Source organism: Bufo gargarizans, chromosome 5 (assembly GCF_014858855.1).
Source record: "Bufo gargarizans isolate SCDJY-AF-19 chromosome 5, ASM1485885v1, whole genome shotgun sequence".
NCBI classification, from domain to species: Eukaryota; Metazoa; Chordata; class Amphibia; order Anura; family Bufonidae; genus Bufo; species Bufo gargarizans.
The window spans coordinates 53677840-53704173 of record NC_058084.1 but is presented as its reverse complement, the minus strand read 5'-3'; the positions used below and the strand labels follow the sequence as shown (position 1 = coordinate 53704173).

General features: G+C 41.2%; 1 protein-coding gene across 4 annotated transcripts in view; it reads right to left on the bottom strand.

Annotated features, from left to right (window-relative positions):
- Positions 1-26334, bottom strand: part of ENPP2 (ectonucleotide pyrophosphatase/phosphodiesterase 2) — a 116321-nt gene that overhangs the window by 43798 nt on the left and 46189 nt on the right. For all 4 annotated transcript variants that reach the window (XM_044294377.1, XM_044294378.1, XM_044294379.1 and 1 more), the window contains exons 5-15: positions 26011-26071; positions 25475-25572; positions 25008-25087; positions 23127-23246; positions 22861-22916; positions 22361-22426; positions 20738-20810; positions 13356-13464; positions 5933-6055; positions 4489-4520; positions 3913-4040 (exon numbers count right to left, since the gene is read on the bottom strand). In XM_044294377.1, coding sequence (XP_044150312.1) covers positions 3913-4040; positions 4489-4520; positions 5933-6055; positions 13356-13464; positions 20738-20810; positions 22361-22426; positions 22861-22916; positions 23127-23246; positions 25008-25087; positions 25475-25572; positions 26011-26071 — 946 coding nt within the window. The remainder of the gene's footprint in view (positions 1-3912; positions 4041-4488; positions 4521-5932; positions 6056-13355; positions 13465-20737; positions 20811-22360; positions 22427-22860; positions 22917-23126; positions 23247-25007; positions 25088-25474; positions 25573-26010; positions 26072-26334) is intronic.

The following is a 26334-nucleotide window of genomic DNA, read 5'->3' as shown; positions in this document are numbered from 1 at the left end:
AAAACGGTAATGTTACTTTACCCGAACGGTGAACGCCATAAAAATAAAAAAATAAAAACTATGATGAAATTGGAATTTTGCCCACCTTACTTCCCAAAAAAGGTAATAAAAGTGATCAAAAAAGTCGCATCTACGCCAAAATTGTAACAATCAAACCGTTATCTCATCCCGCAAAAATCATACCCTACCCAAGATAATCGCCCAAAAACTGAAAAAGTTATGGCTCTTAGACTATGGAAACACTAAAACATGATTTCTTTTGTTTCAAAAATGAAATCATTGTGTAAAACTTACATAAATAAAAAAAAAGTATACATATTAGGTATCGCCGCGTCCGTATTGACCGACTCTATAAAAATATCACATGACCTAACCCCTCAGATGACCACCGTAAAAAAATAAAAATAAAAACGGTGTAAAAAAGCAATTTTTTGTCATCTTCCGTCACAAAAAGTGTAATAGCAAGCAATCAAGAAGTCATGTGCACCCCAAAATAGTGCCAATCAAACCGTCATCTCATCCCACAAAAAATGAGACCCTACTTAAGATAATCGCCCAAAAATTGAAAAAACTATGGCTCTTAGACTATGGAGACACTAAAACATTTTTTTTGTTTTAAAAATGAAATTATTGTGTAAAACGTACATAAATAAAAAAAATTGTATACATATTAGGTATCGCCGCGTCCGTGACAACCTGCTCTATAAAATTACCACATGATCTAACCTGTCAGATGAATGGTGTAAATAACAAAAAAAAAACAATGCCAAAAAAGCAATTTCTTGTTACCTTGCCGCACAAAAAGTGTAATATAGAGCAACCAAAAATCATATGTACCCTAAACTTGTACCAACAAAACTGCCACCCTATCCCGTAGTTTCTAAAACGGGGTCACTTTTTGGGAGTTTCTACTCTAGGGGTGCATCAGGGGGCTTCAAATGGGACATGGTGTCAAAAAAACCAGTCCAGCAAAATCTGCCTTCCAAAAACCGTAAGGCATTCCTTTCCTTCTGCGCCCTGCCGTGTGACCGTACAGCGGTTTACGTACCACATATGAGGTGTTTCTGTAAACTACAGAATCAGGGCCATAAATAATGAGTTTTGTTTGGCTGTTAACCCTTGCTTTGTAACTGGAAAAAAAATATTAAAATGGAAAATCTGCCAAAAAAGCGAAATTTTGAAATTGTATCTCTATTTTCCATTAAATCTTGTGCAACACCTAAAGGGTTAACAAAGTTTGTAAAATCAATTTTGTATACCTTGAGGGGTGTAGTTTCTTAGATGGGGTCACTTTTATGGAGTTTCTACTCTAGGGGTGCATCAGGGGGGCTTCAAATGGGACATGGTGTCAAAAAACCAGTCCAGCAAAACATGCCTTCCAAAAACCAAACGGCGCACCTTTCACTCTACGCCCCGCTGTGTGGCCGTACAGTAGTTTACGGCCACATTTGGGGTGTTTCTGTAAACGGCAGAGTCAGGGCAATAAAGATACAGTCTTGTTTGGCTGTTAACCCTTGCTTTGTTAGTGGAAAAAATGGGTTAAAATGGAAAATTAGGCAAAAAAATGAAATTCTCAAATTTCATCCCAATTTGCCAATAACTCTTGTGCAACACCTAAAGGGTTAAAGTTTGTAAAATCAGTTTTGAATACCTTGAGGGGTGTAGTTTCTTAGATGGGGTCACTTTTATGGAGTTTCTACTCTAGGGGTGCATCAGGGGGCTTCAAATGGGACATGGTGTCAAAAAACCAGTCCAGCAAAACCTGCCTTCCAAAAACCAAACGGCGCACCTTTCACTCTACGCCCCGCTGTGTGGCCGTACAGTAGTTTACGGCCACATATGGGGTGTTTCTGTAAACGGCAGAGTCAGGGCAATAAAGATACAGTCTTGTTTGGCTGTTAACCCTTGCTTTGTTAGTGGAAAAAATTGGTTAAAATGGAAAATTAGGCAATAAAATGAAATTCTCAAATTTCATCCCCATTTGCCAATAACTCTTGTGCAACACCTAAAGGGTTAACAAAGTTTGTAAAATCAGTTTTGAATACCTTGAGGGGTGTAGTTTATAGAATGGGGTCATTTTTGGGTGGTTTCTATTATGTAAGCCTCGCAAAGTGACTTCAGAGCTGTAGTGGTCCCTAAAAATTTGGTTTTTGTAAATTTCTGAAAAATTTCAAGATTTGCTTCTAAACTTCTAAGCCTTGTAACATCCCCAAAAAATAAAATATCATTCCCAAAATAATTCAAACATGAAGTAGACATATGGGGAATGTAAAGTCATCACAATTTTTAGGGGGTATTACTATGTATTACAGAAGTAGAGAAACTGAAACTTTGAAATTTGCTAATTTTTCCAAATTTTTGGTAAATTTGACATTTTTTTATGCAAAAAAAAAAATTTTTTTTAACTTTATTTTACCAGTGTCATGAAGTACAATATGTGACGAAAAAACAATCTCAGAATGGCCTGGATAAGTCAAAGCGTTTTAAAGTTATCATCACTTAAAGTGACACTGGTCAGATTTGCAAAAAATGGCCTGGTCCTAAGGTGTAAAAAGGCTGTGTCCCTAAGGGGTTAAATCCATTTAAAGTGAATGTCCACCCTAAAATTCTGTGTTCATTTCTTTATGTACATTTACAACCTGCATTTTAAGTAGAAAGAGTTGTGGCAGTGGGTTCGAGCCTTCACTCAACTTTTACTTAGTACTTCTATAAAGGGTTTTTTCCAGGATTTTCATATTGGTGATCTATCCTCAGGATAGGTAATCAATATCCGATCAGGTAGGGGTGGGCTGTTGGGTCCAACACCCCCGCCGGATAAGCTGGTTGAAGACAAGGCCGCAGTCCCTTCTTTGTTTACCTGATCGCCATCAAGATCGCAGCAGTGAGCAGGAGGAATTAAAGCAGTCCCATTGAAGTGTATGGAAATGAGCAGTCCCATACAGGTGATTGGGACGGCTTGTAATTACACCTGCTCACCACTGCGATGTCGACGGCCTTCTCTTCAGCTGATCGGCGGGGTTGCCAGGCGTCAAACCCCTGAGGATAGATCAATATTAAAATCCCGGAAAACCTCTAATATAATATATAGTTTATATTATTTACCCTTGTTCGAATTTCCATTCTGAAAATATAAAAAAATAAAATTTCTCAATACAGAATCAGCTATATTTTTTACTAATTAAAACTAGAAAATAAAAATATTTTTGCAGCCTCTTTTTATTTTCTGATTGCAGATTTTTTTTATTCTATTTTCTTACATGATTAAAAGGCAACTATATTGACGAAGCTGCCACTAGCAACATTCAGAAAGATGATCATAGAAACCTGTAGTCTGAAGATGTTGCGTGATATCTATGGGAGAGTGTTATGGGCATGCGCTAACCTGTGCAGAAGTCATTGTGCAGGGAGGGGGAGGAGGTGAGCTGTGATCATCATTAGGGATGAGCGAATCCACTTCGGATGAATCATCCGAAGTCGATTTGCATAAAACATTGTTAGAATACTGTACAGAATGTATTGGCTCCGATGGGCCGAAGTTATTACTTCACAAAGTCTCGCGAGACTTTGGGCAATAACTTCAAAAATTTATTTCTACTGTAAAAAAACGTTTACCGAACTCAGCTCATGCCGCTCCATACAGTATTCTAGCGAAGTTTTATGAGAATCCACTTTGGATGTTTCATCCCTAATCATCATCTATGGAGAAAGGTGGCTTCCTGTGTTTAAGGATGTGCTAACGAGGTGACTGCTGAGAAGTGATCTCTCCAGAACAGGCCTATCATGAGGCTCACAATGAAAACTACCAGATTTTAAGATTTTTTTTTCTATATTGATAAGACATAAAAATTTTAAAAAAATCAGCACTTGATTTAAACAATTGTCAATTGTGATGATACATCAGCAATCACTAACTTTGCAACATGCCATGTCCGGTCCACCAGTAAATGAATGTCCTCTATCCTTCTGTTATTGGCATAGTGCAGCCTCTTTGGAAGATGTTGCTTCAGGTAAGGCTTGAAGTGCTGGTCTTTGCTCTTACACTGGAAGTAAAAGTAGCAAGCAATGAATATTGTGACGAATATAGCAAACCAAAAAAATACTAATTTAGCTTTACACATTCCAATGGTTTAAGTTTAATAAACTTCCAAATAAACAAAATAAACATGGCTTCTTTCCACAGACAACCTGTGGACAGGATTGGTGCTGTTTATGGGAAAAAGCCATGCTTTTCTAATCCTTTAAGGCTGCACATCACACCTCAGATTTGTGTCTCACAGCAGTTCAACTGTTTGATTTATCAGAAAGAAGTCCATGCCTTGATGTGTCCAAAATGTCATGGCAACCAGACTGGTTTTAAAATGACAGCTGGAATTGGTGGCCATGGGCAATAGCCCATTTATTTAGATAATTCTCCAGTGACATTAATTGAAAAATATATTTCATGAAGGTATTGGTGAAGACTCTCCATATGTAACAACTGATTCTTACCGTTAGATTTGCAACAACAGTTTTGGGATCATCTAGAAAAAGAAAAAAAAAAAAAAAGATAAGAGACAATGAGCACATTGTATATATTATGGTATGGAACACAACTTTTTGGAATAAAGTTATGGTGACAATTAGCACAAATTCCACCAACTGAGGGTAAGACTGCAGCAAAATGAGGTCATGTAAAATTAAGGACTGCCTCAAATTTTCCTTATGAGGGATCTCCATAGAGAAAAATTTGGGTCAGGCAGGAGTCACAACTCAAGGGTTGGAATTAAGCCCTAGCCACAAAGCCCACTGCAAGCATGGTCCAATATTTATTAAAAGTTAGTTCCTACTGTCAAGTTTTCAGCCATTTTTTAGTAGTATCTGTACCTGGGGCAGCCAATAGGCCCGCCATTACTTCCACCTCAGGGGTTGTCCAATACTCAGCTCTCACCCAAGAAATATGCACAGTTATATAAACCACAGAGATAGCTAGTTGCAACTCTAGAGTATGGCAAATCTCGATCACCTCCCTGAGGGAACTGTAATGGTGGCCATTTTGGCTGTCGACCAATTTTCACAGATAGCTTGAACATAACTATGAAATTGACTCAACATCCCCTAGCCAAGCCTTTCTTACCAGGACTGAGCCCTGTTGAATACTGAGTCATGACCTGCTCATAGCAGAAATAAGAAGGATATTTTCATATAACCACTAATACAACAGTGGCATATGCAAAAAGTTATAGCTCGAAGAGTGTTCAATTTTCAATGCATTGAATGAAGTCTTAGGAATGCATTGAAAATGGAGGAGTGACTTACCACTAGTCTCTAATTTTCTAGTACAGACATGACAGTACACTTCTCTCAGGTCACCTTTACTGCCATAGGAACGAGCATTGAATGTGCCCGATATTTTTCTCTTCTTTGAGTTTCCTACAGCTTTAGGACAACACTGACCTGGAAGACGAAGTGCCTGCTTATATACAAGGTCTACCTCTCCAGGGTCACAAATACTAACAAAGGAAACTGTGTACTGCCAAGAGCGCCGAGTGCAAGAAACCCAATGTGGTAAGGACATGGAGTTGAGAAAACTACAAACCAATCAACACAAGTCATGATTTACATGTTGAATATATCAATAAAAACTTTAGATTATAAAACAAAAAACAGCAGTTATCAAAGGGTTAATCTACACACTTAGTTTTCTTATTACGACTTTGGTACAAAAAATTATTGAGCAGAAGTCCCATCCAAGTAAGTGCTAAGAATCGACAACACAGAGTTGCTGTTCCTTCCCAAACAAAGTAGTGAAGGGACCTCGAATTGGGAGGGTGTTCACCATTGTGTCAAAAAGAACAATTATTTTTTTTGGTGAAAATCAGAACCATGAATAACGTCTAATGTGTTTTAACTTTATAAATTTTCCTAATCTTCAAGCAGGAAACTCTCCACTTACGTTTAGGTAAATTGCTCTTGGTGCGCATGCGGCCCAAAGAGCCGGGCAAGAAGGCAAAGTCGTCCACATTGCTGAGATATGAAGTGAGAAATTCAGTCTTTTCACAGTTTGCTTCCTCCATGCCTGCAGGACAAAAAGCAAAGACATTTTTTTTGACCAACAGATAAATGTGGACACAGAAAACCTCCAAGTCACTGAGCAGCAATCTAGAACGCAGAATGTAGTTCTGTACTATAAAAAGGATACTCCACCTCAGGTTTCGGCACACACCGTAACTATATCCACCTAGTTCCTCTCTAGTATTTGCTATTTTACACTAGATGGGTCTTTGAGGACTGAGGAGGTTATAAACATTTATCGAGAGCCTACGAGCGGAGAAAGAGGATCTACAGGCTGATGGAAGGTGAGGAAAAAGTTACTTACCACCACTAAGATATAGTAAATGTTCTAGATCATTACAGGCACTACTGACGTAAGCAAAGGTTATAATGAGCAGTAAGCTTTAAGAGTATGAAAGACTAGCACTGTGGCCTTGAATCAAAGAAACTATGGGTTGTACTCCATGCAGGTCAATATGCATAATGTGGCTCTCACTCGGTTTGCATGAGATCTGTCCATCAAAGGGGTACACTCGTTAAGACACCCACAAATAAGTCGATGAGGCTTCAAATTGCCCCAATGATCAACTGCTGTCACCAAGAAAGTTGACACTGACCATACATTTCAAATGAATGGTCAATCATGATACATGTGGATGGGTTGGGTCATTAGCAGATCTCCACTTTTGCTTAGTACCATATGAGACAACTTTTAAAAGGGTTGGCTCAGTGATCATGAACATGGTGGTTCCCAAGGCCCCAGTGTAAATAAATCAGTAGGGCACCTTTGTGACCGACTTCTGTGGGACTGCTGAAGACCCAAGAGGCCTAATCGGCAGTTAGTGAACGAAGCGCTGGTAATGTGTGCGCACTACTCTTAGATGTACAGCACTATGGAATTAATGGAGCTTTTAAATAGATAATCACACATGGGACTCGTAGACCCCCATTTTTATGATCGGTGGTGGTCCATATTGGTGTCATACACTGGGTGCCAAAAGGCATATTAGATTCTCTTAGAAATTCAGATGACCATGTAATGGATGTCGTGTTCTGACTGGCTTACAGACTCTAAAAAAATAAAAAATTGGACCATTCAGTTTCTTACAGAGTGTGTGACCCTGGTATAGGGACATTCATGGCCTACACCTACTGCCAAAAAGTATTGCATTATAAAGGATCACGAATTTGATTATAACATTAGAAAGAAAAAACAATTTCTAGTCTGATTAAAAGGTCCTGCTGATCCTAGATTTCAACACACCAGCTGTGATCAGACAGCACACTTTGTTCTAGTTTATGACGAACTCAAAATAAAATTATCAACTTCCAACAACCAGGTTCACAGTTGAATAAACTTGCTGAGCTAGTCCGCATTGAAATCTTTTTAATTAAAACATCAAAATGTACTCAGAGCGGAGCCATGATGGACGTGGAATTTCAGAGCCATTTACTGTCCCAGCTGGAACAATCAAGACACTGCTGGATGCCAGAGATCTTACCCCAAGAACATAAAACTACCGAGTTACCAACACCTGAGCCAAGAAAACTTGGACAATTTCAAGCATGAATTTTAGTGAAGTACAGACATGTGCAGTGATTTATAGCATATCTCAGACTAATGCTTCCTGCTCCACTAAGTAGAACAAATGGTCATAAGAACAACGTGTCATGCTACAAGTAAACCTACAACAAGAACACGTGCGTATCCCAACAGTTATTGAAGGGCTAAGTACAAGAAAATATATTAGAGTGTGGGAAATCTCCTGGGTGATGATAATCTTCCGCTATGCACTTTACTTTTACCTATTAAAGCAGCAGTTTGAGATCCAGAGCTGCCCTTCCTGTTAAAAGATGGGATAAATATTGCAAATGCAGGCCTTGTCAAACATTTAAAAGGGTTATCCAGTTAGGAAAAGGGTTGTTAAAATCTGCCTCTTATGGAAAGAGATGCAACTTACTTTCATTAAGTGCCCCGATGTCAAGGTGTCAATGCTGGTTCTGGCACCTATACTTCCGCATATACTCTTTACTCTCTGTGTCAGTGACGTCCTAACAGTGGCTGACTGGCTCATTTCAATAGCTCAAGTCCTCACCCTTCTCCATCAAGGCCAATGCAGAGGTACAGAAGGGAACTGGCTTAGCTATTGGCTACTGAGCCAGTCAGCCTGCCCTCTGCTAGAAATGTCACCAACACAGAGGGGACAACACAGAAGAAAAATCAGCCGGCACTCCATGTACAGTTGCAAGAAAAAGTATGGGAACCCTTTGGAATGATATGGATTTCTGCACAAATTGGTCATAAAATGTGATCTGATCTTCATCTAAGTCACAACAATAGACAATCACAGTCTGCTTAAACTAATAACACACAAAGAATTAAATGTTACCATGTTTTTATTGAACACACCATGTAAACATTCACAGTGCAGGTGGAAAAAGTATGTGAACCCCTAGACTAATGACATCTCCAAGAGCTAATTGGAGTGAGGTGTCAGCCAACTGGAGTCCAATCAATGAGATGAGATTGGAGGTGTTGGTTACAGCTGCCTGCCCTATAAAAAAACACACACCAGTTCTGGGTTTGCTTTTCACAAGAAACATTGCCTGATGTGAATGATGCCTCGCACAAAAGAGCTCTCAGAAGACCTACGATTAAGACATGTTGACTTGCATAAAGCTGGAGAGGGTTATAAAAGTATCTCCAAAAGCCTTGCTGTTCATCAGTCCACGGTAAGACAAATTGTCTATAAATGGAGAAAGTTCAGCACTGCTGCTACTCTCCCTAGGAGTGGCCGTCCTGTAAAGATGACTGCAAGAGCACAGCGCAGACTGCTCAATGAGGTGAAGAAGAATCCTAGAGTGTCAGCTAAAGACTTACAAAAGTCTCTGGCATATGCTAACATCCCTGTTAGCGAATCTACGATACGTAAAACACTAAACAAGAAAGGATTTCATGGGAGGATACCACAGAGGAAGCCACTGCTGTCCATAAAAAACATTGCTGCACGTTTACAGTTTGCACAAGAGCACCTGGATGTTCCACAGCAGTACTGGCAAAATATTCTGTGGACAGATGAAACCAAAGTTGAGTTGTTTGGGAGAAACACACAACACTATGTGTGGAGAAAAGAGGCACAGCACACCAACATCAAAACCTCATCCCAACTGTGAAGTATGGTGGTGGGGTTATCATGGTTTGGGGCTGCTTTGCTGCGTCAGGGCCTGGACAGATTGCTATCATCGAAGGAAAAATAAATTCCCAAGTTTATCAAGACATTTTGCAGGAGAACTTAAGGCCATCTGTCCACCAGCTGAAGCTCAACAGAAGATGGGTGTTGCAACAGGACAACGACCCAAAGCATAGAAGTAAATAAACAACAGAATGGCTTAAACAGAAGAAAATACGCCTTCTGGAGTGGCCCAGTCAGAGTCCTGACCTCAACCCGATTGAGATGCTGTGGTATGACCTCAAGAAAGCGATTCACACCAGACATCCCAAGAATATTGCTGAACTGAAACAGTTCTGTAAAGAGGATCGGTCAAGAATTACTCCTGACCGTTGTGCACGTCTGATCTGCAACTTACAGGAAACGTTTGGTTGAAGTTATTGCTGCCAAAGGAGGTTCAACCAGTTATTAAATCCAAGGGTTCACATACTTTTTCCACCTGCACTGTGAATGTTTACATGGCGTGTTCAATAAAAACATGGAAACATTTAATTCTTTGTGTGTTATTAGTTTAAGCAGACTGTGATTGTCTATTGTTGTGACTTAGATGAAGATCAGATCACATTTTATGACCAATTTGTGCAGAAATCCATATCATTCCAAAGGGTTCACATACTTTTTCTTGCAACTGTATATGATGAGTGGTACGTGCGTCCAGGGTCGGCTTCCCATAAATCCAGGAACAAAGAAGACCGTCACTCGCTATATTAGATGCAACTTTATCCTTTTAATATGCACGTAGTGTTTTCGTCTCAAACACGAGTCTTTGTCAAGCAGGTGAGTACAAGGAAACAAATACATTTAAAGGGAACCTGTCACCGGGATTTGATGTATAGAGCTGAGGACATGGGTTGCCCATAGCTCTGTGTGCTTTTACTGTGGAAAAAACCCGGATTTGATCCATATGCAAATTACCCTGAGATGTGTCCTGTACGTGAGATGAGTCCAGTGTGAAGGGGCGCAGCACCACCCCGCATCCTCAGAATCTCCTCCTTGCTCCCCGACGTCAGACTAGCGCATGCTGCTGTTCCTTCTCTGAGGCTGATGCCAGCACAGGGAAGGAACACTATGAGGACACTGCTGCATGCGCTAGCTCGCGCATCGCGAGATTACGGCGCTCTGGCTGTCTGACGTCGGGGAGCAAGGAGGAGATTCTGAGGATGCGGTGCTGGGCTCCTTCACACTGGACTCATCTCACTTACAAGACATATCTCAGGGTAATTTCCATATGGATCAAATCAGGTTTTTTACACAATAAAAGCACACAGAGCTAATGGGGACTGGGTATTGCGGATGTGCTAGCGGCCATCTAGCAACCCATGCCCTCAGCTCAAATCCCGGTGACAGGCTCCCTTTAAATAGCCCGCTAGCTTTTTCGTCACAGGATGTGACGTGCCGTCGTCATAGTTACTTACAAACAAAACAAAAGAACCATGCGGGCAAGCTCTGTATACGTGAGGGAGTACAAGAAACACAGGTGGAACAAGGACACACACATATAACATATATATATATATACACACTTGGGATAATCTAACGCATGTTAGCATAATGTTGCACTGTAGATTAATAACGATGTATACAAGGAGTGAGTTGTTAAGTGACATTAGACAAGTAGTGATAATAAAGACCTGGAGGAGTAATCTCCTCAATCCTCATGTTTTCTAGAAAGAAACAAAAAATAATGAATGGATTAAAAAAATGATATTAGTTATTCATATTCCAAAACAACGCAACTTTATAGAAATGAAATGAGTTCATATTCACGATTCATGCCCCTTGTCTCCAGGGTCTGCAACCTATGGATCCAAAAGGCCTCGCGTTTTTTTTTTTAACCTGAATCCTGTCGCCACCCCTGTGTAGTGGTAATACTTGCTCTACAATCTGGAATCGCAACTGAGACACGTTGTGGCGGCATCGATCAAAGTGAAAGGGTAAAGGTAATAATAGTTTTTTTTTCCGTATTGTCGATTTGTGTTTACAAAACCTGTCTTTTATCCTGTCTTTCATCGACCAGGATAAAAGACAGGTTTTGTAAACACAAATCGACAATACGGAAAAAAAAAAACTATTATTACCTTTACCCTTTCACTTTGATTGATGCCGCCACAACGGGTCTCAATTGCGATTCCAGATTGTAGAGCAAGTATTACCACTACAGCAGGGGCGGCGACAGGATTCAGGTTTAAAAAAAAAAGCGCAAGGCCTTTTGGATCCATAGGTTTCAGACCCTGGAGCCAGGGGGCATGAATCGTGAATATGAACTCATTTCATTTCTATAAAGTTGCGTTGTTTTGGAATATGAATAACTAATATCATTTTTTTAATCCATTCATTATTTTTTGTTTCTTTCTAGAAAACATGAGGATTGAGGAGATTACTCCTCCAGGTCTTTATTTTCACTACTAGTGTAATGTTACTTACCAACTAACTTCTTGTATACATCGTTATTAATCTACAGTGAAACATTATACTAACATGCGTTAGATTATCCCAAGTGTGTATATAATTGTTATATGTGTGTGTCCTTGTTCCCACCTGTTTCTTGTACTCCCTCACGTATACAGAGCTTGCCCGCATTGTTCTTTTGTTTTGTTTGTAAGTTACTATGACGACGGCACGTCACATCCTGTGACGACAAAGCTGGCGGGCTATTTAAATGTATTTGTTTCCTTGTACTCACCTGCTTGACAAAGACTCGTGTTTGAGTCGAAACACGTCAATTTGTTCCTCCATGTGCGTATTAAAAGGATAAAGTTGCATCTAATATAGCGAGTGTCGGTCTTCTTTATTCCTCAACACAGAAGGGAATCAGAAGCTCTCTCCTGTATCAAATCTAGGTGGAAGTAGAGGTCCCTGGACTGGTGCTGACATCTCAACCCTGGTGGACTTAGTTAATGAAAATCTACTTATAAGTGGCATCTATTCTGCTCAGCTAAAAGAATTCCTGTAACGATGTGCTATTCACAGCTTTCAACTCAGACAGGAGCCCGCTCCGCTCAGCTGAATCCTGGCATAGCGCATCGGTAAGTGCTGTGCCAGGATTTAGACGAGATCAGGAGGCACAGGTATAATCGGCAATCCCTACAGCGCTTGCTGCGGCCCTATTCCACCAGTCCAGTGGAATCCGTACACACGTAGTACAAATGTACTGAATCTAAAGCGCTTAGGAGAGCCGAAGTTCAGATGCCTATTTCTTTAGTAAAAAAACAAAATCCATTAATAATGTATATTAGAAAAAGATTATTTTTTAGGACATTTGCAACATTAAAAAAAAAAGCTTAGTTGCTCTTTACATAAATCTCATAAAGGGGCTTTCCACTGTCATACTATCCATTGGTATCGTATGGAAATAGTCAATTTAAAGGGAGTCTGTCACCACATTTTAGCATGTTAGACCGTTAAAATAGGGTTATGTGATCCACCCAGAACATAAAAACGGTACCTTTGTTGTAGAAAACGGACTTTTCTTTTTGCCGAAAATGAACTTATAAGATTATGTTCTGAGCCCTCTCAAGTGCCCAGGGCGGTCTCTCAATCCTCGGAGCCCCAGGCAGCACCTCCTAAACGGCTCATAACCCCGCCCTCCGTGCGCCTCTGCCCGCCCGTTTACTCCCCTCCCCTGTCCTTTTCCACTGCTGCTGTGCGGTCCAAATCGTAGCGGGCACATGCGCAGTAGGTATTGCGATGCCCTGACAGGAGCGGGCATCGCATTGCGCATGTGCCCGCTACGATTTGGACCGCACAGCCACAGTGGAAAAGGACAGGGGATGGGAGTAAACGGGCGGGCAGAGGCGCACGGAGGGCGGGGTTATGAGCCGTTTAGGAGGTGCCTGCCTGGGTCTCCGAGAATTGAGAGACCGCCCTGGGCACTTGAGAGGCCTCAGAACATAATCTTATAAGTTCATTTTCGGCAAAAAGAAAAGTCAGTTTTTTACAACAAAGGTACCGTTTTTATGTTCTGGGTGGATCACTATTTTAACGGTCTAACATGCTAAAATGTGGTGACAGACTCCCTTTAACAATTTACAGAGAATATTATGTTGCCCTGCCCAAATGGCAAAAAGAAAATTTAAAACAGGTCAATCAAGTTACCATGATCTCCGACAAACATGATGTTGACGCATCGATGCAGCTTCATTTGTTTTAAGCCGTCCATTAACATGCCGACTACTCCATCGATGTCCTTCAGTTGATTTACTAGCTACAGGAAAGGAACAAGAGTGAACATCCATCAACTAAGAGATGAAGCTAATTTTTTAGCTTTTATTTTTCAATATTTAGTTAAAGCTCCAGTTCCTCATAAGATTTTAACATAATATGAGGAATGAATAGTTAATGTACCTGGTGTCCTCCATTTCAGTCATACTACCTTGAACGCACTGCTTCCTGGTCCCACTGATTGTGCCATCAGCAATGGACAATCTAAGAGCAGAGTGTCTCAGACTACCGAAGTTGTCCAAGGTAGCTGGATGCCATTGTAGATGAATGCAAATGGAACCAGAAGTCAGTAGATCGGATGTAGAAGGACTGAAAAGGAGGGAGCCAGATACTTTAACTATATAATCTCCATGTTATGGAGAACAGCTTGACTCCAGGGGGGTTTGCTTCAGATGAAGAACCTTTAAACAGCCGTTCTCTGTCTGGATCCATCCTATCTGTGTATGACATGACCGGACATTTTTTTGTGCTTATCATCACTTAATCTTCTGGATGTAGTAATGTGACCCATTAAGGGGATTGTATGCAGGGGGCTTAAAGGGTTGTTCGGGTTCAAAGCTGAACCCAGACATATCCCGGTTTTCACCCAGCCAGGCCCTCTGATATGAGCACGATCCGATGCTCTCCTTTGCCCTGCGATGAATTTTTGGAGATCCGGTGATGTGCCAGGCTCTCCATGGGTAAGCTAGGTGAAAGCTTCTTCCTAGCAGTGTTCCTGTTGACGTCACCGGCACTAATGGTCGCTGCCTTTGCCGTTTTACATGAGGGACTGAGTAGGGGAAGAAGGTGATATGTCCGGGTTTAGCTCTGAACCCCGACAACCCCTTTATCCATAATTCATTGTGTCCCATAGCAAAATAAGATGGGGCCCCCACCACCTTGCATAAAATTAAAACAGACGCATAAGTAGCAATAATTAAAAGGTATGTATAATAAAACCATATATCAGAAAATGATGATTACACTCACTGGTAATCAGATTTTCCAGACCCCACGACAGCACCACAGAGAGAGGATGCGCCTCCAGGGACAGGAAACCTGCAGAATAAAAAAGTGGACCCTCTCTCCCACCTCAGTGTGGATTACAGAGCATGGGAGAAACTCCAATCTAAGTTAGTTTATTAAATATGTCAATTTTATTTTATAATTTTTTTGCTACACCCTGTGCAACTCCACCAGGAAACGTGAACACCAGGGAGGGAATAAGGAAGGGTGCTGTCGTGGGGTCTGGAAAATCTGATTACTGGTGAGTGTAATCATCATTTTTCCCTTCCCCCACGACAGCACCACAGAGAGATTACAGAGAACACCTTCCTTAAGGGTGGGAAACAACTTTGAGAACCTTCTTCCCGATAGTGATAGTAGAAAGTAGAAGGTGAAGACCATGTGGCAGTCTTACATATTTTCTCAATAGAAACATTAGCCCTCTCCACCCAAGATGTAGAAACCGCACGAGTGGTTAGAGAAGGAGGAGGAGGACATCCCGAAAAGGAGTAGGCCAGTAAAATAACTGTCCTAAACCATCTGGTTTTGGAACTTTTTGAGGCCATCTTACCCTTATTAATACCAGAAAAAAGAACAAATAAAGCAGAGGACTTCCTCCATTCTTTGGTCACCTCTAGAAAACTTATAAGACTTCTCCTCACATCTAGCTAGTAAAAGACCCTTTCTTCTTTGTTCTTGGGCTCAGCAAAAGAGGGCGGAAGGACTATTTCTTGGAGCCTGTTACACCTGGACGGAACTTAAGTAAAAAATTTGGGTCTGGTCTAAGAATAACCCTATGTTCTAGAATTGACATAAAAGGAGGGTTGATAGAGATAGCTTGACTCTCGCTAACCCTTCTAGCAGATGTTAGTGCTACCAACAGGACAAGCTTAAATGTAAGAAACTTTACTGAACAGGATGCCAGGGGCTCAAAGGGATCCCTAGTTAAGGCATTTAACACTAGGTTTAAATCCCAGGGGGGAAACCTAGGCCCTTTCACTGGAACAATTCTGTCTACAACCTTGAAAAATCTTACTATCCAAGGGTCAATAGCAAAGTTTTTCCCCGCGAGGGCAGAAAGGGCCGAAACTTGTACTTTAAGGGTGCCCTTAGCTAACCCCATAGATAACCCCCTTTGGAGAAACTAGGATCTGAACAATAGAAAATTCAGGGGGCAAAGGACCTGCCTCTATCCCTGCAAAGGTTAGGAATGTTCTCCAAATTCTAGCGTAGATAGAATTTGTCACCGCTTTCCTACTTTTTAGCAAAGTAGATACAAGGGCATCCGAAAAACCCTGACTTATCAGTAATGACCTCTCAAATTCCAGGCCGTAAGGTGCAGACCCCCGACATTTGGATGACATACTGGGCCCTGCACCAGAAGGTCCGGGATTTCTGGGAGGATCCAAGGATCCGAGACTGACATTGACCTCAAGAGAGAAAACCATGCCCTCCTTGGCCAGAAGGAAGCAATCATGATTATTCTCGCACCCTCGTCCCTGATCTTTTTGAGGACTAGAGGAATCAGCTGTAGTGGGGAAAAGGCGTAACCTAAAGGATAGTCCCATTTCTGAAGAAGGGCATCCACCCCATCTGGGAATTCTCTTGGGTTAAGATAACAAAATGTTTCTACTTTTTTGTTCCTTATGGTGGCAAACAGATCGATTGAGGGATTGATTGCCCCAGAGATTTGCTATCTTTGCGAAGACTGAAGGGTTCAGGGACCATTCTCCTTGCTTCAACTGGTGATGGCTCAAGAAATCTGCCTGGAAGCTCTCCTGACCTTTAATGTGGAGGGCCGAGAGATGACTGATCCTCTCCTCCATATCTTTGAATAACAGCTCTGCTTCCCTCATGAGTGAGACTGATCTTGTTCCCCCTTGATGATTTATATAAGCTACTGTGGACAGATTGTCTGACATTATCCAGAAATGTCTTAGCTGAAGAAAAGGTAACGCTGACTTCAGGGCCAATCTTACAGCTAGCAGCTCCTTTCTGTTCGACGAGAAAGTCCTTTGTATCGGGGTCCACTGATCCTGAATGACCTGATCTAAGAAGTGGGCTCCCCATCCCCAAGGGCTTGCATCTGTTGCTATCAATACTGGGACGGGGTAACTCAAAGGGATCCCCTAATTCAGATTCACATAGTCTTCCCACCAGGATAGATCTGCAAGTGTCTTTTTTGAAATTACTATCTCTGAGTCCGAAGATACCCTAATCCTCTTTTGCGATAGGAGGATTTCTTTCTGAAGCTGCCGAATATGGAATTGGGCCCATTCCACTGCTGGACTACAGGAAGTTAGTGACCCCAGAACAAACATCGCTTTTCTGATTGTCAACTTTGGGGTTGATCGAACCATTCGCACCCTTGCTTCGATGTGTAATATCTTTTCCAATGTCAGAAAGGCTCTCTGTGCCTCCGAGTCTAGAAGCAGACCCAGAAACACTTTACTTGTTTCTGGAACCATTCTGGATTTTTTTAGATTTATAATCCATCCCAAATCTTCTAAGATGTGTTTCACCTTATGTATCGCCCCTACACAATCCTGCCGAGATCCCGCTATGATTAGAAAATCGTCCAGATCGGGTAGTAATAAGAGCCTCATTTATAAGAAAGGAGAACATTTCTGCCACTACTTTCGTTAAAATCCTTGGGGCCATGGAAAGGCCAAACAGGAGAGCTTGAAAGTGACTGACATTTCCCTTTATGGTCACTGCCACTCTGAGGAACTCTTAATGTAACAGATGATTTGGGATGTGATAATAGGTGTCTTTCAGATCCAGGACTGCCTTAAAACATCTAGGATACAGGAGATGAACCACTGATTTCACTGTTTCCATTTTGAACTTTCTGAAGATAAGGAATTTGTTTAGCTGTTTTAGGTTTATGATTGTGCGAAAGGAGTTGTCTTTTTTTTTTTTTTTACTAGAAACAGGGTAGAGTAGAACCCCTTCCCCTGTTCTGCCACTGGGACTGGAATTAGTACTTGTTTTTCGAACAATTTCAAAACTGCCATCTCCCAAACAGGAAGCCCTTTACCTCTTTTTCTTATCTGCTGCTTTCTCTAGGAGGGAATCCGGCTCTAGGCCAAACAAAACCTGACCCTGACAAGGGATACTACACAACCTACCCAATTCTTCAACCAAAGCGCTCGGCGGGCAGAATTGGACAGGGAGGAAGCCCGAGCTGTCAGCTTTACCGACTCTACAGAAGCATCAGCTATAAAATCAACCACCTTCTGTAAAGTAGGCAAAGATGCTAGAATCTGCTCTCTTGGACCTTTCTCTCTAATTTGACATTCTAATCTCTCTAACCAAATACCTATGGATCTGGCAGTAACTGTGGCAGCAATATTAGGTCTAAATGCAGAGGCCGCAGCCTCCCAAGTGCTTTTCAGACAAGAATCAATCTTATCTAAAGGGGCCTTCAGGAAACCCATATCCTCAAAGGGTAAAGAAGACCTTTTTGAGATATTTTTTTTTGGAGCCCTATCCCAGGAGCAAGATGACTCTTCTTCAAAGGGATACTTTCTTTTAAACCCCTTGGTAATGAAAGCCTTATTATCCGGCTTCTTCCACTCCCTGTCAATGAGGGCTAACACACTCTTATGTAATGGAAAACATTTATGTCTTTTTACCCTGAAGGCCTTCAAACACCGAATTAACTACCGATTTATCTTCTTTAACATCTTCTAAGTCCAGAGTGGAACGAATAGCCTTTAATAACTTGTCAGTGTCTTCAACTGGAAATCAAGGTCTACCCTCCATGTCATCTTCTGAGGAAGCGGAACTTTCTGAGACCTCCGGCTGAAAAGCTTCCTCACTATCGGCTGAGGAATCCACTTCAGACCCCCAATCCTCTACAGACTTCTTCTGGCGCTTACACGACCTTAGGGAGACTTTCACCTCTGATCGGATCAGCTATTTGATATTTTTCATAAAGCTGGGCGATTCCTCTGCTACCATCTTATCTATACATTGTAGGCACAACTTCTTAGGATATGAGGATGACAGGGGACATCTACACAATGCACATTCCTTTTTTTAAATCTTAGCCAAAACTTTCTTAGGCCTTGTCTAGAGAAAGAACAACCATATTTCAGTCTCACATCAAATGTTGGGCACTTACCCACTCCAAGTCAGTCAAGTACCGGCGCCGGGTTTTCTCCTTCTGCCGGATCATTGGGGCTATATGTATTTCAAATATAGCCCCAATGTGGAGGAATAGAACTCCTCACCTGGAGGGTATAATATATATACTTACATGTCAGAAAAAACTAGGGAAAATGGGCTTATTCAGCTTCTTTGGGGAGCAGCCATACACCACGGCATCTCCCGGTGTTCTGACCTCTTTTTACCTGCTTAGGCCCCCCCCCCCCCATGCCTGTGGAAACGCACATCCAGCCTTCTTACCCGGAAGTGCATGTCTTACCAGAAGTGACGACACTTCTCACGATGTCTCCTTCTCCTCTGGCGTCTGGAAGACCCGCTCCACGCTGGGTCCTGGCAACATGCGGCGGAATACAACACCCCCATGGGGCTGTTTCCATTTAAATGTACTCCTGCATGGCCTCACTCCCATTGAGGAGCACACATGCACCTGCCGCAAGAGCCCTTTAGCAGCCCTGGACTACTACCGGCTCCTAGGGTCCTGCCAGCCCAACATATGGGCGATAGACCCTAGCAGGTATGTGCCTCATAGCCCTCCAGAGCCTCTCTGGGACTTCCATGCCATGGGCGGAACCTAAAGAAAAACTGCAGGTCTCCCACTCCAGGGACAGGAAACCACACTGCAGATTTCCTGTGCCTGGAGGCAGATCCTCTCTCTGTGGTGCTGTCGTGGGCGAAGGAAAAAAACCTGTGTTGGAAAAAAAAGCCACCATATTATTCGCCTGAAAAAGGTACAATGTTCTTGCACCTGATTTGGGGCCTTGTGGTTGAGTGGATGTCACAACCAGACAGCTGAGAAGCTCTGACAGAAGCCTTTCAGAACCTCCTCCTTGAGTTTTCTTTGTTGTGGTGTTCAGTTCCTCATCTCGTTAGCCTCTCTCAGCTGTCATGTAGTTGGACTGATTGCATCCCTTTAAATTCCTCCCCATAATGCATTACTGGGCGGCTTATACTACTTCCTGGAGTGTGTGTGCATGCTGATCCTATTTCCCAGTCTGCTACAAAGTTAAGTGCTGTACATTTATTTGTTATTTTCTGTTTGCTGGATCCCAGGTGACCCTGACTCCCTCCATGTCTGCTGTAGGGAGCCAGTGGTCGTGTCCCCTCACTATTGTAGGGTGTTCAGGTGTTATATAGTCGAGGTACGTGGATATGCAACCATCCACCTTTGGGATTTTTGCATAGGCTGAGCAGCCAGGGAAAGTGCCAGGTCTTATGCAGGGGTCTCCCTTTTGGTTCCTTAGCTTTGGATCCAGTGAGTCATATATTCATGTTGCATTGTCTTGTTTCCTGTACACCTTCCGTGACAGTGGACCCAAGCAAGTGCTATGGCTATAGTTATGCCTATGATTGTATGAAACTACAAAAAAATATCTGCACCCATTGCCTATAGCTAGTGTCTGGCATTACATTTACTTAAATGGGGCCAGGCTCCATCTCAAATCTCCAGAATAGGAATCAGTATCTGATCAGTGGGGGTCCGACTCCCAGCAAACCCCCAATCAGCTGCTTGAAGAGGCCGTGGGGCTGTGTAAGTTGCGAGGAGGCCGACGTGCTAATTGGAGCGCCACAACCTCTTATTGGTGGAGGCGCCAGGAGTCGGACACCCTTCAATCATTTACTGATGACCTGTCCTGAGGGTAGGTCATCAGTATAAAACACTTGGAAAACCCCTTAAAGGAAAACAAGTCAGAAATTACCATACTTCATATCTACTCCCACCTGAAAACTTTGATTATGTACTTTGGTAATGAATACTGTGCGACTAAGGACTCATGCACACGACAGTATGTATTTTGTGGTCTGCAAAAAAACAGATCCGCTGGCCCCTAATAGAACAGTACTATCCTTGTCTGTAATGCAGACAATAATAGGACATGTTCTATTTTTTTGTGGAACGGAAATACGGACATACGGAAACGGAATGCACACAGAGTAACTTTTTTTTGCGGACCCATTGAAGTGAATAATTCCACATAAGGTCCGCAAAAAAAACCAACAAAAAAACAGAACGGACACGGAAAGAAAAGACGTTCGTGTGCATGAGCCCTAACAGCCATGTGTGAACAGATTTAGGCAAATTTAATAGACTTCATACAAACCTCACTGCTAAATGGTCCATATCTGTGCCCTGCTTGATCAGGCTGCTCCAAATATATAGCATACACATACGGCCTAAAATATACCAAATAGAAAAATAATGAGCCACCCCATTTTGATTTGTCGACCCCCAAGGCTTTCACCCAGGGATGATTAATAGCTCTTGTGCAATATAGTTACTGACAATACCACTCACAGTCACACATTTATAACTTAACGAAGCACTCCGTTTTTAAAAATCTGTTATTGGGGTCCCCATTTGTTACCAGCAATTTGACCACCAGATTGCTACAGTGCCAGCCGGAAGTAAGGTTCTCTATGCAAGTCTATGAGAGCCTCAATGGGAGTTGCTGTGGCAGCCCGATGGTCAGACCGGAAACTAAAATATTTGTTTTTATTATGTCCCCTTTCCATTACAGTTGTTTTGTTATGGGATGTATGGGTTACTGTGGCTGGGAAATATATTTTTATGATTTTTTTTTATACTGTCATTTATTTTTTATATATATATTTTTAATATTACAATTTGTGCCTCTGATAAGGTCATACAAGACCTTTGAGGGACATTTAACATTACATTTTTTTATTGCTGATTTTACCTTTAACACATTGAGCACGGTGTATAAATCGATGAGGAAGTCAGGAAGGGTGAAAACCATCCATTCCTTCTCTATGGAGAGCGCTGCTGTCACCGGCATCATTTTTCTGATCAAGCGTCTCAAATCCTCTGCCTTGGCAGACAGTTAAAGGGGTTTTCTCAACTCAGACAATGGGGGCATATCGCTATGCACTTCTATGGGAGAGGCGGGGATTAGCACTTGGTGGTGGACGGACCCCGGGAAATCTGGGGTCCTCCAGCCACAGCGCTCCCCGCTCCGTTCTCGATATGCCTATCAGATAATGGGGGCATATCCTAGCGATATGCCCCCATTGTCTAAGATGGGAAAACCCTTTTAAAGCAGCGCTCCAGTCAGGAGCTAAACAATGAAATACGAGTCAGTACCTAAAGGGGATGATTACCTGCTATTTATTTTCTTCGAATCTTGCCGCTTGGCTGCTTTAGCTCACCTCCACTAGGGTAGAGCTGTGATCCTTGCGTACTGTTTATCTCAGACTCCCTGAAGGCACTGTAGCCGGTCTGAGACACACATCCTGTATCATGATTGGTTCAGGCTGCAACCTGAACCAATGAAAATTTAGGGGTGTGTCTCAGACTCATCACTGTAGCTAAACTGTAATCACAGATCACAACTCTGCCCTAAAATAAAACAGAGCTAAAAAACAGCAAAGCAGCAAGATCTGAAGTAACTAAGCAGCAGGTAATCCTCTCCAGCAAGTCCTGATTTTCATATAAGTGTTTTAGCTCCTGGCTGGAAGGTCACTTTAAAATAATGAACTAATTTATACTATTATATTAATTTTAAAAGGTCATTATTGGAGAATAAGTGTTCTACTGAGGTGGTACCTTGCTTGAGGTTGCACAATTGCTTCCTCATAAACCATATAAATGGGCAAAAAAAATATTTAAAAAATTACATGTGAGCAAAATGTGTCTAAAAAATTCCAACTGAATTATACCTTCAAAGTACCTAAATGTGGATAGGAACAGCTATGCTGTGACATACCTTTCACTGTCAGGTAAATGCAACCACTGTAGTACCGTCATGACTCTACGTTGCTGAGTGATGACTCTAGAAGAGAAAAGAAACACTTAAAACGAGCAAAAATACAATAGAATTGGTGGTGATTGTATAAAAGTAGTGCAAAGGAAAAACGCTGCAGTTGTCAATAGCAAAAAAAAAAAAAAAGATCTAGAAGCTGATTGGTTGAAATCAGTAACTGCACTATTTTTCTCTTGCAAAAGTTTCCATAAAATCTCTCGCCCCACCAATGTTTTAAAATGGTATATTACTCAAGGAATCACCAACGACTATAACATGGCCTAGTTTTAGCCTCCGTATTGAGAAAGGCGACACCTGGACTCCTACAGGGTCTACAGTGCTCCGAGTTTGGTTCAGTAAATGTGTGAGCGGGTCCAGGGAGCTAAAATGCAGCCATATTATAAAATGTTTTAAAATTTCCTAAATATAGCCGAATAATTATGGAAGATGTACAGAGGACTTACATGGGCCAGAAGAATGTGGCTGCCTTAACTCCTTGCTTATCAGCCGTAATCCAAATCTGAAAAGCAAAGATAAAGAACATGTGACTCATTTATAATCTGTATGATCTCAAAACACATCGAATTCGCCACTACAGTTGTGTTTTACACAAATATAAGTCAGGTTGCAGCCCTCTAAGGTACAACCCGAATGAAGGCACATTTTTATATCCTACATTATTTATTCCTTGTAAGAAGGCTCATCGCCAGGACTGTACACTGTCACTTACCGGTTGCCCGCCCCACCATCTGTGATTGAATTTCTCTCGTGAGCGAAGGCTGAAGTTGGCATCAAATACTGGATCGTACATGGAATTACCAACAATCCCATGAGATTCAGGATATAGCCCCTTAAATAAAAAGGAAATAAATCATATCATTTAAAATTGGTCTAATTTCTGACTTTTGTTATTTTTATGCATCCCATTAAGGTCATCAACAAAAACTATCTATCTATAGGACACAACTGGAAAAAGATTGTGAAAGATTACAGAATATTGGATGGAATAAATGGGCAAATAGAAATTACCATAGATTATGCATTAAAAACATCGTAATATTTAAAGGAGTTATTCAGTGGCAAGAGAAAGTTGGACAACTCAGGGGATCAGTCTGTAATAAAATTAAAAAAAATAGAGGACTACTTACTTGCCAGATTCCATGCCACCACTCCAGCTCTCCCGGAAGGGCTCCTTTTTCTTGATGGCAGCAAAGACATCACTTCGACAACATGTGACTGCTGCAGCCAATCACTAGTCTCAGAGGTGCACTGAAAAGGTCAGTGATTGGCTGCAGCATTCGCATGCTGTTGAGGTGCTGTCACTGCCAGGAAAAGAGAGCCAAGTCAAGAGAAAGGGAGCGTTAGTAGAGGATCCGCCAGGTGAGTAGTCATCTATTCTTTATTACAGGTCGATCCCCTGAGTTGTCCGGTTTCCTCTTGAAACTGGACAACCCCTTTAAAATAGCTCTATAATACTATAAATTTTCATTTTTCTGTACATCAGAGGAGTCTTCTAATTGACTTTCCGTCACTTTGGGTTGAGAGGGAGATTTTTCTAAGCAATTCTGCTCAGATTTAGATTTCTACTAAATATACTACAATTACTTAAATACTACGTACACCTTTGGAGGCAATTTTTGTTTATGATTGCATTTAACTTCTTTTTGGCTAAAAATCATATTTGCATTTGGCCTTTATTAAAAATATTGAGCAATTCTGTCACAAAGGGTTAACTGTTTCTCTAACTGTGTGACCGGTACTGGCACTTTCCCTTTGTGCCCATCTCTAAACTACTCAGATGTCATAACACTTATTTAAGCCACATTCTTATCAGTAAGATAAGAACTGAATATAATGAGTGTTTATAATGTCAGAGAGCAGAGATAAGGAGTCCTATCAGCTCCGCAAATGACTGACAAGACAAAAAAAATCCACAGGCAGTTAGTAGAGTATCTCAGCTATGTACAGAAAATAGGATGCCATATTGTTAACAAAGACCTCTGCCAGTTAAAATCAGATGGTAGCACATCTCCTTTTTTCTAATCCGATTTATTTTCTGATTGCAGATTTATTTATTCTATTTTCTGAACATGATTATAGGGGCGGCCATCTTGCCTGAGCTGTTCTTACCAGCATTTAAAAAGCATTAAGAAAATTGCTTTATGGCAGACCCATAGGCTATAGACACAATGGTCTGGAGAGGACCTCAGTGACTTCTATGGGAGAGTTTTCTAGGCATGCTCTGTGACCTGTGCAGAGGTCATTGGATAAGGACAGAAAAGATCAACTCTGACAATCATCTATCACCAAAAATGTAAATTTTTCATGATTTAAACAAAAATAAAAAAAATCTTTTTCTAATGATAAGTTACCTTTAAAGCCAGATTATAATTTTTTTTTTTAAGTAGCAGTAAATTTTTGAAAACGATTTTACCTAAATGTCCCTCTTTACCATATTAGGAGACCAGTACCATAAATGGCAGGTGAAATAGTTGGAGGACCCAGAGATTACAGATTTTACAATAGGGCCCAGAAACGTCAATGTACTTGAGTCCATTACTGATGAAAAATTAGACAAAAACAATATAAAAAAATAACCATGATCATTTACCGTTGCCAGCGTATACAAATTCGGAAATGTTTTTGTGGGGTAAACGGGTCTCATATAAGGAGTATGTGTTCCACATGTTCCTAAGTAAAGAACAAAGTAATTCTCAAAATGACTATCTATTACATTTCACAGTTAAATGATTTAATATGTCTTTTCTGCAAATTCATATATGCATGTAAAAATACATTTAAAAAATTGTATAAAAATTGATTCTGAAGATACTAGAAAATGGAGCAAAGTGGGTTTTACAAAAGCATATATGCATTAAAAATAAAGACCATTACTTGGGGTACAAGGTGCATATATGACTTAGGAAATAATACAGACATCAGTGTGTATGAATATCAAGAATAAAATGGAATCTGTCGCTCCTCTCTCTAATCAGCCACTAAGGCTTAGCGGGGTCACATAGAAAAACTGTGATACAAAGACAAATAAATTGAAAATATTAAAACTATGGCACTTACTTAGCTTGTATATATTGGGCAAAACTTTGTTTCCTTCCTTCATATATGAAGCGCGAAATCCATCAACTGAGAAGATGATCAAAGGAGGACGGAGAAACCTACAGAGAAGGAAAGTATTGTCTGAGATTCCAAAAACATGGCTCAGATATACATTTTTAAGCTCTCTTTTGGAATATTAGAATGAGATTTTCTCTCCTTCAGATTTCCTAACTTGCAGATACACATACTGTTAACATGAATGCTTGCTCTGGGATTGTCATGGTAGCAAAGACTAACTGTGCATCGACATGCTGTCATGTGACCTCCACTGTTACGAATGTGTTCTACTGGAGCTCACATGACAGGATGTTACCATGGTAACACCAGCACAAGCAGTACTGTAAGCAGCATTTATGTTCCTGCAGATGGTTAGGAGATCAGGGGAAGGAAAGAAAATAAAACCCAGCGCATTAGTCAATGGAAAATCTGCAGAACTATATTTAAATAAGTAGAATACCGGTACCTCTTTCAGACTAATAAAAAAAGGCTATATTTACCCTGCTGGACATTCAGGATGCTTAATTTCTTCACAATCATCATCCACCCAACGAGTTCCACCTAAAAAATATATGTCGAAATAGGAAAATTAAGCATGTATGGGGAACACAGTCCCTATGGAGCAGAAGTGTGTCTATACACTGCCGTATGGTTATACAATACTGTATTACAGAGGTATCCTTCCCTCCCAGAGGTTATTACAGCTCTAATATGGCAACTAACATGTATTGTGATTGTCCATATTTCCCCCTTGGCTACTGGTGTGGTCCTAGTCCTAAAGGGGTTGTCTCACTTCAAATGGCATTTATCATGTAGAGGAAGTT